We start from the raw sequence: 17,360 nt of genomic DNA, 5'->3' as shown, positions 1-17,360 counted from the left end.
CCACAAACAGCTCATAAGATTTGTAGTTTCTAAACACTTTCTCGAAGCTGTCCCTAGCTCTTGGAGTGGTAATAATATTTTGACTGGACAGTGTACTCTCATTTTCTCCAGAGGTTTTTGTTCCTGATGTGACTGATACTAATCAAGGCTGAAATGGGATGGGAAGATATCGAGGAAAATTTCTGGTGAACTCAACAGTACATTTACTCACAAAGGTCATCAATACTTTTGGCTTGGAACACAAGCCTCAACCCCACTGAACCCCTATGAAATGAATCAGAGCACTGGATAAGGCTGCAAATAAAACTGCTTTGTCCATACCTGCTCAGGCAGCTACCCAATGAAAATTAAGTCTTGAGCCAATATTGCAGAGGACAATTCTGTGCTATACCAATATAACGGACACTTCAAAAAGGAAGTCATATTATTATATTATATCATTATAATAATGAAAAGGAAGTCATATTATATTATATCATTGTAGTGATGTAAAAATATGAAGAATGCACATAAACAACAGTTATTTCCAGGAAAGGAATTGGTTTTCTCTTACGAAGAACAAGTTGTTCATATCTTTTCTCAAACAGAATTTGAAGACAGACAGGGATAGGTAATATGCTTGTCAAAAACTACTGACCATAGAGTGAAATGTTCAAATAAACAGCAAATGTATCTTCTGGTTTTCCCCTTAATCTTGGGGGCATTTCAAAATAGGCTTTACATGCACTGGAATGCTTAGTGCCACCAGTGATATTATGTTTTGCCTAGTAATAACTTGTGAAAATGGTTATGTCAAAATTGGTGTCATATCAGCATTTAAGTAAAAAAAAAAAAAAAAAAAATATCCCTTTCTGATTATATTAGAAAACAACTAATAAATAGTAGAAAACTAATAGCTGTAGAAAACAACCATCCAATAAATTCACAAAAGCCTTGTTAGTGTGCAAGTGACCAACCCACAACTCCAGTCAATATCTGGGAAGTTTAAATCCCCCATTATAAGACAATCTGATTTACTGGCCCACTCTATTTCTCTGTACAGTTGTTCGCTGTAGTCATCAGGCCAGCTGGGAGACCTAATGGGACAAGCAAATATGGGCTGTGTTAGGGTTACTAAGAACAAAAGTGCAAGCATCAAATTCTGAAACACTAGTGTTGGTGGGTGGATAGAAAGGCATACACTTTAAAATGCTTATAATGCATATATTTCTATTTAAAATTATTATTATTTTTTTATTTTTGGATCAATGCAACAATTTGCTTAGTAATATTAAAAAATATAACAATATAATCAGAAAGGGAGATTTTTTTTTTTTTTTACTTAAATGCTGATACGACACCAATTTTTACATAACCATTTTCACAAGTTATTACTAGGCAAAACATAATATCACTGGTGGCACTAAGCATTCCAGTGCATGTAAAGCCTATTTTGAAATGCCCCTAAGCACCTCATTTCTGTTGTGGTAGTTCCAAGATATTTAATAAACTGTAGGTTGATGTGAAAAGGATTTGCAAAGATGCCGCATAACAAAAAACATTTTGGGGACTCTTTTTCTCCTCAGGTCAACATTAGAGAGATGGTATAATGGTGTAAGTATATGCTTTTTGTTATACCTTGAATATGGAGAGAGCCCACATACTATTGTAGCAGTTGTAACTTTTTTATTTTGGATACAAAAACATTTAAAAAGTTTGCAGCTTAAAAAGTTGAATGTTTTCAACCTACTAACAGGAAATCTGAAGATGTATTTAACAAGTGCAACAACGTTAAGGAAAAAAGTCACAAGTTAGGATTAAATTTGAAAGTTTCTGCATTCTGCCCAGATATGATACGAGAGTGTACATGACAAGAGCCCTGTCAATCAATTTAGTCTGTAAAGGATGTGCCAGGCTCATGTGGTAAAATTTTTCTCAGCATAGTATTTTCTTCTTAACAGGAGAGACTGCTTTTACAAGAATTGGGTAGACTTAAATAGCAAAGGCGCAAGAATATTTGCTGATGATGCTGAGACAGTATTAAGTGGGTCAGAAAATTGCCAGCCTGGGGGGGGGGAGGAGGAATACACAGACTAACAGTTTAACAGCAACCACAGGAAGAGGTGAAAGTGATTAATACAATGCATCAGTTCACTGTGATCACTGTCACCTAGTGGTTCCTCCATCTGCAAATTCTTAATACATAAAGAATCACCACTGATAATCAGATCAAGAGTATTATTCCCTCTAGCTGCCTCTCAAACATGGTGCTGTAGAAAACAACCATCCAATAAACCCATAAAAGCCTTGCTAGTGTGTGAGTGACCAATCCACAATTCCAGTCAATATCTGGGAAGTTAAAATCCCCCATTATAAGACAATCTGATTTACTTGCCCAAACTATTTCTCTGTACAGTTGTTCACTGTAGTCATCAGGCTTGCTGGGAGATGGGACAAGCAAATATAGGCTGTGTTAAGGTTACTAAGAACGAAAATAGGCACACACATACTAGGAATACAGTAAAAAAATTTTGATGAATTTAGGTAATAAAAATGCAGTTATTGAAAGGATATCAGAAAAACAGTGTCATTCAGACAGGCAACGAGCAATTTGAATATGATGAGTATAACGTGCACAGAATGGATGGGGACAGAAATTTTATTCTTGCTCAAAAATACATAGAATCTAAAGTAATGCAGGTGGCTAGTGCAATATTCAGTCAGTGTGGTGTGACATATGCACTGAGAAAAACGAAAACGATGTAAGTTACAGGCCAAATGACTGTGATAAGTATAATAAACATCCATACAGGCAAACAGAGTGAGCCAGCAAATCAGAATGTTTTTAAGAGAGGCAATAAGAGAATCAAGAATACTGCTTTAGTATTCTTGATCTGATTATCAGCAGCAACCCTTCATGCATTAAAAACATGTAGATAAAGGATATTAAAAATATCATGATAAATTATTATGATCACTGCCACTATGTAGCAGTGATCATAATAATTTCCCTCTTGCTCAGGCTATGCATATGGGGTGACAAATTCAAATTGAGAAAGGACTGTTGCAGAACAGATGTGCAAAAATTTATCATCAGCCAGAAGATAGTCAATTATTGGAACAAACTTCCATCTAGTGTTGTAGTAGGTAGTTTGAATAAACTGAAGGAATAACTAGACAAACTGTTACAGGGGATGGGCAGGTGACACAGGAAGTGTTGCTTTTTTTTTTTTTGGCCAATTCTACATAAGTTTGTTTTCTTGCATCATTTGCTATTAGGTGTACATATCAGATACATAAATAGTTATATATTAAATATATACTGTATTTCCCCATGTATAAAATGGACCTTTTTTTGAAAAATTTGGGGTCTAAAAACTGGATTTTTTTACTTGCATTTCCCGCTTTTTCGCCCTTATTGTCTTTGCGCTCATTGTTTCGCACTTGTTACCGGTATATTAGGTAATGTTTTGCCACATCCTGCCCAGAAATGGCTCAGAAAAGATTTTCGTACAGTGCTGAATTCAAGTTATGGGGAGTCGTATGAATTTTATGATGAATAAAACCTGAGTTCAATAACTTTGTAATACATTTTTTTTCAAATTTCGGGCCCCAAAATTAAGGTGCGTCTTATAAATGGGGAAATACGATAACTATTTATGTATTTATATTCATGATAAGAACCAAATCTTGTTTCACTGCTATCATCAACCATCACTATAAACCACATTAGGACATTAAGTTAAATGTATAAGAACAATTACTACATATAGTTAATGCAATTCCTTTCTGATTATGAGCAAGACTAGCATGATGATTTAATTTTAACACAACTTTTTTTTGTTAACTGTAAATACGGACACAGATGGTTTGAATAAAAACTGTGTGCATGTACACAAGCACGTATGTTATCCACACAAATACTCTAGCTTTTAAATGAAGTCTTGCTGCCTGATGATTATGCATCTTTACACATATACACATATGCATAGACGTTTTCTTCACTTAAGCTTGCCCACTTACTCTTAGTTCATGTATTACATAGAAGCAGGTTTCTGCTGAGAAGAACCTAATAAGGATTTTTTTATTTCAAAAATTTGAACAATATCCTGAAAGGGAGAAAAATAAATTAACATAAGTAATAACGATTAGCAGTGGTATTTAAAAAAATTTAATAAAACTGACAATATCCATACATCTAAAAACAACACAAGGAAAGCATTTAAAAACTTTAATTCAAGCAACTAATTAAAAATATATATATATTATTTTTTTAAAAAAAGAAATCGCAAACACGAAAGGTATTAAAACTTATAGTATTTAGTATTGTGTGTGGGTTTAAGTATGAGAAGATGAAAGAGGATACTTATTAACATCAGAACTGAATTTCTGTAGATCATAATTTTCAGGAAACTCATGTGAAAGGAGGCTGTTCCAGATAATGGAAGTTGAAAGATTAAAGGAGGTAGAAGAAATGTTGGTTCTGTGAATTTGAAGTTGGACAGTAAAAGGATACTGGCTGGTTTCAGCACATATTCAGACTGGTTTGGAAGAGAGAAGGAGAATCATAGAAGCCAATTCAGAAGAACAGTGCCCATTGAAGTATCTATAGAAAAGGCATGCAGCAAAAACAGAATGTCTATGAGACAGAGAGTGGGGAGACTTTGTAAGACAGAGGTCATTAATTAATCTAACTGCCCTCTTTTGAATGGAGTCTAGAAGAACAGAGGTTAGTGGGTCACCACCCCAGATGTGGGAACAATACTCCATGGGCAGATTTGGGATTTGCAGAGTGACAAGCTGAGAGTGAAAGAAAAAACCCAGTTTTACAGACAAAGAGGAAACAATATTTGTGTCAAAGTAATACCTAATAGAGATATGTGGTCTTTGTCTAGAAAACTGTCTGTTGAAGTTAAGCACATGGGTAGAACAATCCATTTTGCAAGATATAACACAGGACTGAGTTTTAGAAGGGCTGAAATTAACCAAGTTATCTTTAACTCATTGGAGAATTACCTGGAGATCAGCATTTAAGGAATTGGTTGTGGATATTGAAGTTGAGAGCCATTTACCATTACCTGCAGTGAGCAGTAAGCAAAAAAAATTGAATAACCAATTATAAAAAACAGTTGGCAAACCATAAGATGGAAGCTTATTAAAAGATCTTTATGCCAAACACAATCAAAAGTCTTTGAAATGTCGACAGCAACTGCAAAACCACTGCACTATGGTATTAATATGCATGCCTGGACATGCATATTTCCTTGTGCCATTGTAAAGCAGTGTTACTTACTTTGCATGATGAGTGTGACTCATTGTGCTGCACTGCTGGTATCTAAAAATTGCCGGTGCAGCATAAGCCATAGGCTTTTTTGCACCATGCGGCCGTTACTAATACTAAAGGTCACTAAGTACCATCAACATCAGTCTTGTGCAATCTGATTATTGATCTATGAATGAGCATCTGTTATGGCCCATATTGAAACTGGGTTTTTTTTTTTTTTTTTTTCTCTTGCTGATCCTGTTCCTTTTTCTTTCTTTTTTTTTATTACTGATCCTGTTCCATAGATATTGCGATACACTTGGCATGTTCTTACAATCTGGCCCACTTCCACAGGGCAAGGATGTAAAGCAGTGAGTGGTACCCACTGGACTAAGAGGCTCATCACTAAACATATCCACCACTACACCGATTAGTTTTTCTGGGTAAAATATCTTCACATATATACTGGTGTTCAAAGAAAGTGCATCACCTAGGAATTTCACATTCCTAACCCTTTTTCGTGATGGTATGCTACATTAACGACTAGCATCACAAATAGAAATATAAGCAAGAGATTTTATTAATAGTTAAAGCAAGGCTAAGTAATATTTGACATGTGCTCTCAAAATATTCCAAAATGAGCATTTACAACCTTTATACAACAGTTTTAGTAAACACGACAATTATGGCTGAAATGTTATCAGAAGCCCTCAATTTGCTTCAGTTTATCATTTTAAATGGAAAACAAAATAAAAAGTTCACCAGGTGCAAACTAATATTTAGCTGACTGACTCTGTCCCTGATGATAGCAACACACCGTCGAGGCATTGAAAAGATCTATTTCTGAAGATAATTAACCGATAGTTCGTTGTTCAAAACGCAAATTATGGCTTCCTGAAGTTTATGAAGGGTCTTTGGTTTCTTTCTAGCAACTGCAGATTCCACACAATGCCAACAGTTCTTTATACGATTCAGGTCCGGGCTGTTTCCTGCTCAGCTAATAGTTGTAATGGACCGTTCTTCCAACCATATTTTCACCTGTAACAAATGTAAACAAATTGCTATTGAACCACTAATACAGAAATGAAGCTAAAGTAACTATACAAGTGCCTACTTACACTTTTCACCTGATGACAAGGAGCAGGGTCGCCCTGAAAGATGCAGTTACTTGGCAGGTTGAAATGGTCTCTAATGGTTGGCTGCGATTTGCCTTAAAACATAGCCGGTATCCATTGGAACCTTTCATAAACTGCAGGTGATCTACTCCGTGATACGAAATGTAGCCCCATCTCACTTGGCTGGTAGGGAATTTCACTGTAGACACCATACAGTTTGGATGGTATTCTTAAAGTCTACTGCAAATATTTGTCTCCCTTCAGAGCTTTGCAGGTTGAATTTCTTCTCATCCGAGAAAATAACTGATGACTTCCACTGCTTGAGAGTGCATTTGACACGCTCCTTACACCAAATTAATTAGGCCTTTTTCATTTTTTATGTGAGGAGGGGCGTCTTCTTAGGACGACGGGCTACCAGTTCGTTTTTGAAGAGGCATCTTCTGGCTGTTACTACACTTGCTACAACTCCTGTATGTTCTTCCCATTCTCTTTTCAGCTCAGAAAAAGAAGCTTTATGGTTTTTAAGGCATAAGCACTTCAAAATGTGGTCCAGTTTTGGCATAGAGACTCGTTTGTGTCTGGTTCCTTTTTTCCTATCAGCAGAACCAGTATTCTTAAGTTTGTAAAGAAATCTACTCACTGTCGACTGATTACAAGACACTCCATAAGCAATATGACTGGAAAAACATCCTTCCTCACATAAAGCAACAACAGCACTCTTTCTTTGTGGCATCAGCTGCACATAACTCGCCATCCTGACACAAGCAAGTAATGACTGCAACTCTTGCAGAGCTTATATAGCTGAAAGTAACAGCTGATGCAGCATTATCATCACCTACGCGTGTCAATCTTATCTGATGCAATCTGTAGGAAATATTGCCATATACTTACGTTACTCGGACGACAATTACAATATTAAGGGGTGATGCACTTTCTTTGAACACTAGTACACATAGCAAAGTTGCTATAGCCTAACACCAGGGCTGTTTTCGAGTGCGCGCGCGCGCACACACACGCACGCACACGCGCACACACACACACACACACACACACACACACACAACCCTTCCCTGGTTAATAGGTAGGGTGGAAGGTTCTGTGGGAGCTCTAACCAGACCTCACACTATTGGCCTTATTTTTATGGGGTTACACATTAAGGCCCAATGCAGTAATTAAGAGTTACAAAAGCCAAGTTACAGTGAGTCCAGCAAGAGGCTGATAACAGTTGGGATCTGCATTTCATTATTGCTGGAAGTCACATTGAAATGTTTTAACTGATGTTCTACTGAAACTTTGGGATTGTACCAATTTCCTCCCAAATAATGCCTCTTCTATGTAAAGATAGTAAAAAGTTATAAAGGCACCATTGCATAAGTGTACTGTACGGAACATGCAAGTATAATGAGATTGAAATGACCTATTCAAGTATCACACACAATTTTCTTTTGTTAAAATTTCCTTATTCTCTTACCTTCCATTCCTGAAATGTCACTGACATAATTAACTGGTTACATTCTTTCTTATTTGAAGATGAAGCCTGTTTAATCAGTACAGGTTCTGAAAATAAACATTTTCACTTTAGATAAAAACAGTGCACTTATTTTATTTATTTTTTTTTTGTCATTACAGTTATTCCTCAAGTTACACAATTAATATTTTATAAGCATTATACAAAGGGTACTAGGAAAGTTTTGCAATACAGCTTTGTTTATTTAATTTTTTCAAAGTAATTTCCTCTACATTCAATACACCTCTCCATCCTCCGAAACCAATCTTTAAACCAGTTCTGCCAAGTTTCACTAGGGAGTAAAGCACACTCGTTGTCCCAAGCCCGTAGAAGGTCCTCATCACTGGAAAACCGCCTCCCTTTTAGCTTCATTTTCACATGCGGGAACAGTGCAAAGTCGCAGGGAGCAAGGTCTGGACTGTAGGGAGGGTGCTCCAGAAGTTTCAGTCCTGTCGTGGTCAAATATTCGGTGCAGGCTTTGGCGCGGTGAGCTGGAGCATTTTCGTGATGGAGGTACCAGGTGTCCATTCTTGACTTTGGCCGCAGGTTCTTCATAGATCCAATGACTTTAGGCAGGCATTGTTCAGTATACCACTTAGCTGTGACTGTCTTCTGCGTGTCCAAAACGACACGTTCCACAATTCCACTCGATTTGAAAAATACAGCTATCATTTTCTTCTTTACAGATCGGGATTTTCTGACAATTACGGGTGTGTCGTCATCATCAAAGACCCAAACTTTGTTTTGAGCCTTGGTCGGCAGATCGTAATAGTACAGCCAAGTCTCGTCACCTGTCACGATGTTGTTCACATACCGAGATTGTCCCGTATTAAACTTTTTTAACATCTCCCGGCACCAAGTCACACGTCGTGTCATCTGCTCTTCAGTCAGTTGATGCGGCACCCAGAGAGAACAAAGTTTCTTCACATGCAAATGATCTTGCAGAATCGAACGAATTGCTGGTGCATTTAGGCCCAAAGTATCCTCTATCTTTTGGTAGGTCACTTGCCTGTTATCGTCAAGCATTTTCCTCACAGCAGTAACGTTTTCCTCCGTAACTGACGTTTGTGGCCTTCCCGGCCTGTCCGAATCCTCCAGAGTGAAATTTCCCCTTTGGAATTCTCTATACCACCTGAATATCGTTGTACGATGTGGACAATCATCATCTAGTGCAAGGGTCATTTCTTCTAAGCACTGGTCTATGGTTAAACCACGCACGAAATTATACCGCAAAACTGTCCTTATCTCATTTCGTGACCACGATGCCATCGCAAGCACTTTACACTCTCACTACTAATGAATAACTGAGCCCATCGACTTGGCGCGGCGGCTACTATGCACGTATGAACATGTCTCAACATGCAGCAACAAGCAGCTTCCTGTGATTCATTGTTGCGTCATATTGCAAAACTTTCCTAGTACCCTTTGTATTAGGATACAATTATAATATGCACAAAATCACAATATGATTGTCATGATTATGAATTAAATACTACAATAAGTCATTGTACATGCCAGACAATCTCTTCCTGTGAAATTTGAGCAAACTGGGTTTGCTACTTAGTGTATTAAAAATAGAATAGAAAGGTTGCAAGAATATTTGCTGATGCTATCGAGGCAGTGTTAGGCGGGTTGGAAAACTGCTAGCTTGGGGGGGGATACAAGGACCAATAGATTAACAGTAGCCATTGGCAGAGGTGAAAGTGATTCTTGCACTGCTTCTATTGGAATGAGCAGCAGCCTGGAAAATAAGATGCAGGATATTTCAGAGACTGCTGGGAGTCACTGGGGTACAAGTAAACACAAGGGTTGTGTTAGGGTAGCTAAGAAAAAGAACAGGTGCATGTATACTTGCTTGTACACCAATGCTAGGAGTTTGGTAAATAAATTTGATGAATTTGAGGTATTGCTCAAAGCATCAAAGGCAGATATTGTTGGGATATCAGAGATGTGGTGTCACACAGATATAAGTAATGCAGAACTGGAATTTGGGGAGTACATCTACAGAAAGGATAGACAGGATAGGAAGAGAAGAGGGGTTATGCTATTAGTTAAGAAAAACATAAAATCCAAGGAAGTGAAACCAGTCAACATCGCTGGACAGTGCAGTGTCGAGTCAGTTTGGTGTGACATAAGCATTGGGAGATCAAAATTGAGAGTAGGAGTGTGCAATAGGCCTAATACTCTGATGAGTATAATAAGAAAATGTACAGGGAAATAGCGTGGGCCAGTAAATCAGAGTCTTATAATGGGGGATTTTAATTTCCCAGATATTGACTAGAATTTGTGGGTTGGTCACTCACACACTAGCAAGGCTTTTGTGGATTTATTGGATGATTGTTTTCTACATCAGCATGTTCAGGAGGCAACTAGAGGGAGTAATATATATGATCTGATTATCAGTAGTGATTCTTCATGCATTAAGAAACTGCAGATAAAGGAACCGCTAGGTGGCAGTAATCACAGTGTGCTGAAGTGGGATTTACTCAAAGAGGTAACTACCATCAGGGGTAAAGGGAAGGGTTATTGCTTTCGTAAAGGCGACTACGATGGTCTGAGACAGTATACAGTGGGACCAACTGATGATGTTACGAACAGCAAATTCAAATTGAGAAACGTTCAAAGAACTTATCTTGGAAGCTACTAGGCTTTATATACCAACTAAGAAATATTGTTCAAGGTTTAGGCCAAAATGGATGTCAGATGAACTAATGAGGCATATATCAGATGAAATAATGAGGCAGAGAAGAAAAATGCATGGGGTACTTACAAATTAACACATGACACAGAAGCCTATGATAGATACAAGTTGATATGCAACCAAGTTACAAAGGAGGTTAGGCAGGCAAAGGCAGATTACGAGAAATCCTTGGCAAGGGATGCAAAGAAAAACAGCAAAGAGTTCTTTATTTATGTAAACTGTAGAAGGAAGGGGATGAATCAGATTGGTCCACCTGATATCGATGGGTCAACTGTTGATGATCCTGCTCAGGTAGCTAACAAACTGAATGAATATTTTGCATCGACATTCACACATGAGGAGTTATTCAGCGAGGGGAATGCCAGAGGTGTATTCAACTCTGGCAGTAAGCTAGAGAATCTTGTAATAACTGAGAGTAAAGTGGAGGAGAAATTGTTGAAGATAAATACAAGAAAGGCACCTGGGGTGGATGGGATCTATACAGTTATATTAAAGGAAGCAGCAAAGGAAGTAAGCAAACCCTTGGCCATAATTATGAGAGCTTCCTTGGACTCAGGGGAAGTACCCATGGACTGGAGATGTGCAAATGTAACCACAATTCACAAAGGAGGATCAAAGGGCGACACAAATAATTATAGACCTGTTAGTTTAACTTCTGTTCCTGGAAAATTAATGGAGGCACTGGTTAAAGGAGCACTGCAGGATCATCTAGACAAGACTTCAGTCATAGCTCAGACACAGCATGGTTTTGTTAAGGGGAAGTCTTGCCTGACCAATTTGATTGGATACTATGATGCAGTCACAAAAGAACTGGATGCAGGGAATAACTTTGATATTATATACTTGGATCTTAGAAAGGCTTTTGATACTGTTGCACATGGAAGACTGCCGACCGGGCTAGCCGAGTGGGTAAAGTACCTGCCTGGTAACCCAAAGGTCACGGGTTCGATTCCCGCCTCGCGCTTGGATCAAAGTACTGCAAAAACCTTGGGAGGTGCAATATGGCCACAGAAGCCGATGCGACAACAACTACCAAATCAAAAAAAAAAAAAAAAAAAAAAAAACGTGGAAGACTGCTGCACAAATTGGAGCAGTGTGGCATTGGAGGCAAATTGCTGCTGTGGATAAAGGGGTGGTTGAGGGGGAGAAGATAGAGTGGTAATCAATGGACACTACTCATCGTGGACTAATGTTATTAGTGGAGTCCATCAGGGTTCAGTATTGGGTCCACTATTGTTTTCTGTATTTATAAATGATATTGATGATGGTATATCAAGCTTAATGTCCAAGTTTGCAGACGATACAAAGGTTGGCAGGGTTGTTGAGGACACTGGAAAGGTTGAGCAGATGGGCTTCGAGGTGGCAAATGAAGTTAACATTGACAAATGTAAAGTACTACATATGGGAAACAGCAACCCCAGAGCAACGTATCAACTCTGTGGTACTACACTGACAGTGGTAGAGAATGAAAGGGACCTGCGGTGGTTGTGCAGGCAGATATGAAGTTTTCTGAGCAGTGCAGACGGGCTGCAAGAGTAGCTCATGGTGTATTGTCGATGATATATAGGAATTTTTCTAGCAGGGATAAGGAGGTGATTATTCCATTGTATAAGGCAATGGTCAGACCACACCTATAATACTGTATACAGGTCTGGAGGCCTCATTTCAAGAAGGATGTAGAGATGCTGGAACGAGTACAGAGAAGGGCAACAAGATTAGTGAATGGAACAAAGGGGTGCTGTTACGAAGAAAGGCTTAAGTTTTGCAAATTACAGTGTCTGGAGACTAGGCACCGGCGAGGTGATCTGATAGAGGTGTATAAAGAATTGAATAGTTTGAGCATGCTCAATGCTGATGAGATTCTTCCTCTTGCTCAGAATAATCACCTGAGAGGGCATAAATTCAAATTGAGAAAAGACAGATGTAGGATAGACGTGAGGAAATTTGCCTTTAGCCAGTGGATGGTTGGTTGGTGGAATAAACTTCCATCCCTTGTCGTGGAAGTTGATAGCCTAAATAAGTTTAAGGCTCAGCTGGACAGGTATTTTGAATGAACAGAGGGGTGAAGTGGAAGTAGTTATTTTTATTTATTTATTTATTTATTATTATTATTATTATTATTTTTTTTTTTTGGCTGATGCTGCATAAGCTTGCTTTCTTGCATCAAATGCCTCTACTAATGCTAATGCTATATAGAAAATACATACAAATGGTTTTTGAAAAAAAAAAAAAAAAATCGTAAAAATCTATTGAGGACGAATTATCTTAATGTTATTTATGATAATATTATTCATTAAAACTTCTGAAGATTTTGGGAAAAAGTGCATTCAGATGTTCACTAGTGAAATGGAAGTTGCTTGTGGTTGTTATTGTGCATTTGATGTACTGCAAATTGAATGGAGAACCACCTCATCAGCACTTGCTTGCTTGTAAGGTCTCGAAAACATGAAACATTCCACAACTGCAAAATCTGTCAATAATTCTTTGCAATTATTTTTGCCCTTGTGGTAGCTCAGTGGTTCCAATTCCATCAGTGACACAATGATGGAAATTTTTCTTAAATATTCTTTTAGCAGCACGGCGAGCAGGTATATAAAAACTGGAAATTGGTGACATAATGAGCACTTAAACGTGTGTAGAGTGTAACCTGCCCTTAATTTCTTAAAGAATTAAAGATTATTCTCAGGTGTTTCTTGGTACTTTCTGTACCACTTCTTCAGTGACTAAAGACAACAGAACTGGTAAATTATGGTGACATGATTTATATAAGGTTGTTAATTTGATTGCACATTTCTTATTCGTTAAGGTTGTCTTGAAATAGTTAACAAATAGCTATTACCAAACATTAGGTAAACATTAAATTTTAAGAGTTTTAAATAATTTTACATTAGTTATTAATTTAATGGTAATTATGAATACTATACTTACACTCATGTAATTATTACTCTTATATTATAATTATTAGCCATATGGTGTGCAAGGAAGCCTGAGGCTTATTGCTGCATCGGCAAAAAAAAAAAAAAAAAAAAAAAATTCTGAGTTACCCTGTGAGAGAGAGAGAGAAGTAAAAGGAAATCACCAAGAAAGAAGAATGATGATATCCAGCACAGGACCCTGGGTGTGCCAAGTCCATACTCACCAAATATGGGCTTAATGCTGTCCTTATGACACCATCAGCCTCACATACCATGACAGTGCTTACAGTATATTATATGTTCTGTACTGTGCTCTCAAACTAAGAATGTTTTGAATTAAAACTTTGGTTAAGGTCTCCTGGAGCAAATCATAGGTTAGTTTGCAGCTGAGGGTGAGGGTATTTAGAATGAGAATAGGGATTTGGATGTTTGTAGGATTAGATATCTGTTTTCCAGCTAACCTTTGTGACTGTCTTAATTGTGTGGGTGGGTTCAAGATTGCATTGGGGTTTCATTTTTTTTTGAGATATACTTATTATGGTTCTTATTTTTCCTGTTTTTTAAAATCTATTTTAATAATTTTGAAAATACAGCACTACACTGCAGAGCACTGATAATTGGTACCGAAACTATTCTGTGTTATATGAAACAGTGCTGATTGAGGTATAATTATAATGGGTTTTAATTGAATGTGTACCAGAGAAACAGCCTATAAACAAATTATAATAAATCTAGAAACAATTTGCACTTGATAGCCAATTAAAAGGATTTGAAATAAAAAATATTGTAAAAATTTAATTAATGAAAAGGTACCATCATGAGAGATGAGAAAAAAGCTTTGTTCATTTAAGTATTTCAACAATGAAGTCTGGTGAAGACGTCTCTTCCTTTTCTTGGTGTACAAGTTTTTGTAGCATTGAATCCCATCTTGTAAAATTTGCCATATCTTGATGCTACGTTCAACATTTGGATATCCATTCATAATTGCCTTGCAGGCCTTTTCAATCCCCCAAAAAACTTTCTTCAATTCTTCTGTTGAAAATTCTTTGGCAATTGCCTGAACTTGCAATTCAAAACCAGTGAAATCAATTGCCAAATGGAGCAAAACAGGCTGCCAAACAGAATGCATGTTGTTGGCAATGATTTCTAGCCAAGATGCAGATATATTTTTAATTGTATTTAAAGGGGTAAAAAATAAATTGTGAAATGAAACGTTTGAAAAGCTATCACGTCATCTCATCAGGATGGAATTAAGAATACTGAACACTGTTGCACGTTGCCGCTAACTGCCTCAGGGGAGCTATTGACACACGTGCATGTGAGACAATAGAGTTGGTACCGCAGCATTTATGTAGAGTGCGTGTCTAGGTTACTGAATGAGTTTTATTATGTACAGTAAATTTGCGACTTTAACTTAATTGAAAACTGTGTTATAGTGAAACTCATGCTGTTTGAAGCAGTGCTAATCGAGGTATCGCTTAGCACTGCTATGTATGTGGTTATTGTTTATCTGCAGGCCTTTGTTTCAGTTAATATTGTTGGTTATGCCAATACCGAATGCAGACAAACCAACAGCCACAAGAGCCATTTTAAAGTTTAATTCCAATTACTCCACGAACACAAAAATAGGCATTTTAAAAAGTTTCATAACCTTTATATAGTCTATAAGTTAGAGCTTATAGATTATGTAAAGGTCAAGCACTCATTACATCAATGCACACAGGCATCTAACAAAGAATGAGAGAAAAAAAAACAAAAACAAAACAGTACATTACCATTCCCTATGTCCCCCAATTTGTTGAGCAGAATAAAACATGACCAAAAAATATGGTAAAAACCCCTTCCCTGTTTTACCCCTAACAAAGACACTTTTTATCAAACACTCCGTACACCTTTTACAAGGCAAAAATTGCTAAAAATTGTATATTGTACAAATTGGCAGAAGATTGCTCAAAAGAATTAAAAAACATAAATAAGATATAGCCTAAGGCCAAATAACAAAATCGGATCCAACTTTCCAAGTCTGATGTGATGATCACTAATGGGTTTTTCAGAACACCTGGGTGTTCTGAAACCACTGACAGGTACAGAAAACAGACTATACAAAGAATTCTTCATTATCAGCATAACCAACGATATTAAATGTGTATGTGGTCATTGACTCTCTGTTGGCATAACCAACAGAGAGTCAATGACCACATACACATTTTCAAAAGCACGATACTAAAACAGGTAAAAAACAAAAATAAGAATAGCATCAGTAGAAGCATATGATGCAAGAAAGCAAGCTTATACAGAATAAGCCAAACTGGGGCGGCTCATTGGTAGGTGCTGCAGAACTGCAGCACACTCAGCTTTTTAAATCTAAACATACAGTCAACGAGTTATATGAAATTTTGTGAAGTGCAATGCAATGAATATTTTTATTAACAGATTTCATATATAGTATACTGATCCTCTATTTCCAATAATAAAAAAATAATAATAAATAATTCCTTTATTTAATACAAGTATTAAACAGAGCCTGGGCTATCCAAGCCCAACCATAGCCTAAGGATCATGGGAAAACAACTATTAGTACTATTAGAGCTGCAGCACCCCCAGCTTTTTAAATCTAAACATACAGTCAACGAATTATATGAAATTTTGTGCAGTGCAATGCAATGAATATTTTTATTAACAGATTTCACATATAGTATACTGATCCTCTATTTCCAATAATAAAAAAATAATAATAAATAATTCCTTTATTTAATACAAGTATTAAACAGAGCCTGGGCTATCCAAGCCCAACCATAGCCTAAGGATCATGGGAAAACAACTATTTCCGATAATCATTTCAACAATAAACGAATAAAAACATGAAATAATTTCCAACTTTGAAATTTAACTGTAGGAGGAACTGTGCGCTAGACAGTTCTACATTTTTCTCTCAGTGGTTGAGCCAAGGACTGGTCGGTGGGTTGCCAATACACATTTTTTTAGCAGTGACAAAACAAGTCAAAGGAATTATGGAGCGAGCAGTGCCGATTTGATTGTTGACCATGAAGGGTGTGTTGTCACAATGTAAGTGTCTTTTTGTTATTCACAGCATTCACCCAAATTCTCATTAAGGAAATCATATCAGTGTTATATCAATTATATCAGTTAGGGGCTTAGAGGGGAACAGGTATCCTGTGTGTTATCAGACACTCAGCCTAAAACACTGATGGATCCAATATCTCTCTATTACAGAAGATTTAGAAGTCCGGTTGGCCTGCCTCCCTAAAATCCACCCACGCACACCTTCTTGATGGTAAGCCCTGTTACGTCACTTAGGTAGCAACGAATGTGTAGAGTGGTTCTCTTCAAGATGCCTGGTCAGTGTGAAGAGGAAAAGACCAAACCCTCCAGCATATGACAGCATGACAAAACACATGGCCCTCAGTCCCCAGCAGCTTTCACTCTCCCACTTATGCCAGCGAGGGGATCAGAGTGGAAGCAGAGGGTGCTAAGAATCTCTGGGTACGACCAGGCTGCCATGCACGGAAACTGAAGTTGGCCTGTTAAAACGTAAGATCACTCATCGGTGAAGACAGGATATTAGAGCTGGAAAAGGAATTAGAAAATGTGAATTGGAATATCATTGGTTTGGCTGAAACAAGAAAAAGAAATGAATCACTTATAGGTTTATCAAGTGGAAATCTGCTGTACACCAATGGAAACAGTGAAAGGAGTGAAGGTGGAGTTGGGGTTCTGGTCCATAAAGATTTTAAAAACAACATTTTGGAATTCAAAAGTACATCACCAAGGGTGTCAAGACTAATACTCAAGATATCTATTTGTATTTCTGTATTACTGTTTAAAGATTATAATGATTTATGCACCAACATCGAGCCAT

At 37.3% G+C, this 17,360-nt stretch overlaps 1 protein-coding gene across 1 annotated transcript in view; it reads right to left on the bottom strand.

Moving 5' to 3' along the window:
• Positions 1-3,398: 3,398 nt before the first annotated feature.
• Nse4 (SMC5-SMC6 complex kleisin component Non-SMC element 1) overlaps positions 3,399-17,360 on the bottom strand; it is a 166,939-nt gene continuing 152,977 nt past the window's right edge. Inside the window, exons 9-10 of the mRNA XM_090373402.1 lie at positions 7,829-7,914; positions 3,399-4,088 (exon numbers count right to left, since the gene is read on the bottom strand). Coding sequence (XP_090229528.1) covers positions 4,017-4,088; positions 7,829-7,914 — 158 coding nt within the window. The 3' untranslated portion in view covers positions 3,399-4,016. The remainder of the gene's footprint in view (positions 4,089-7,828; positions 7,915-17,360) is intronic.

Source organism: Mastigoproctus giganteus, chromosome 5 (assembly GCF_048544385.1).
Source record: "Mastigoproctus giganteus isolate SK-2022 chromosome 5, ASM4854438v1, whole genome shotgun sequence".
Taxonomy (NCBI): Eukaryota; Metazoa; Arthropoda; class Arachnida; order Uropygi; family Thelyphonidae; genus Mastigoproctus; species Mastigoproctus giganteus.
Note: the sequence above shows the minus strand (reverse complement) of the source record. Positions and strands in the feature narration are given on the sequence as shown.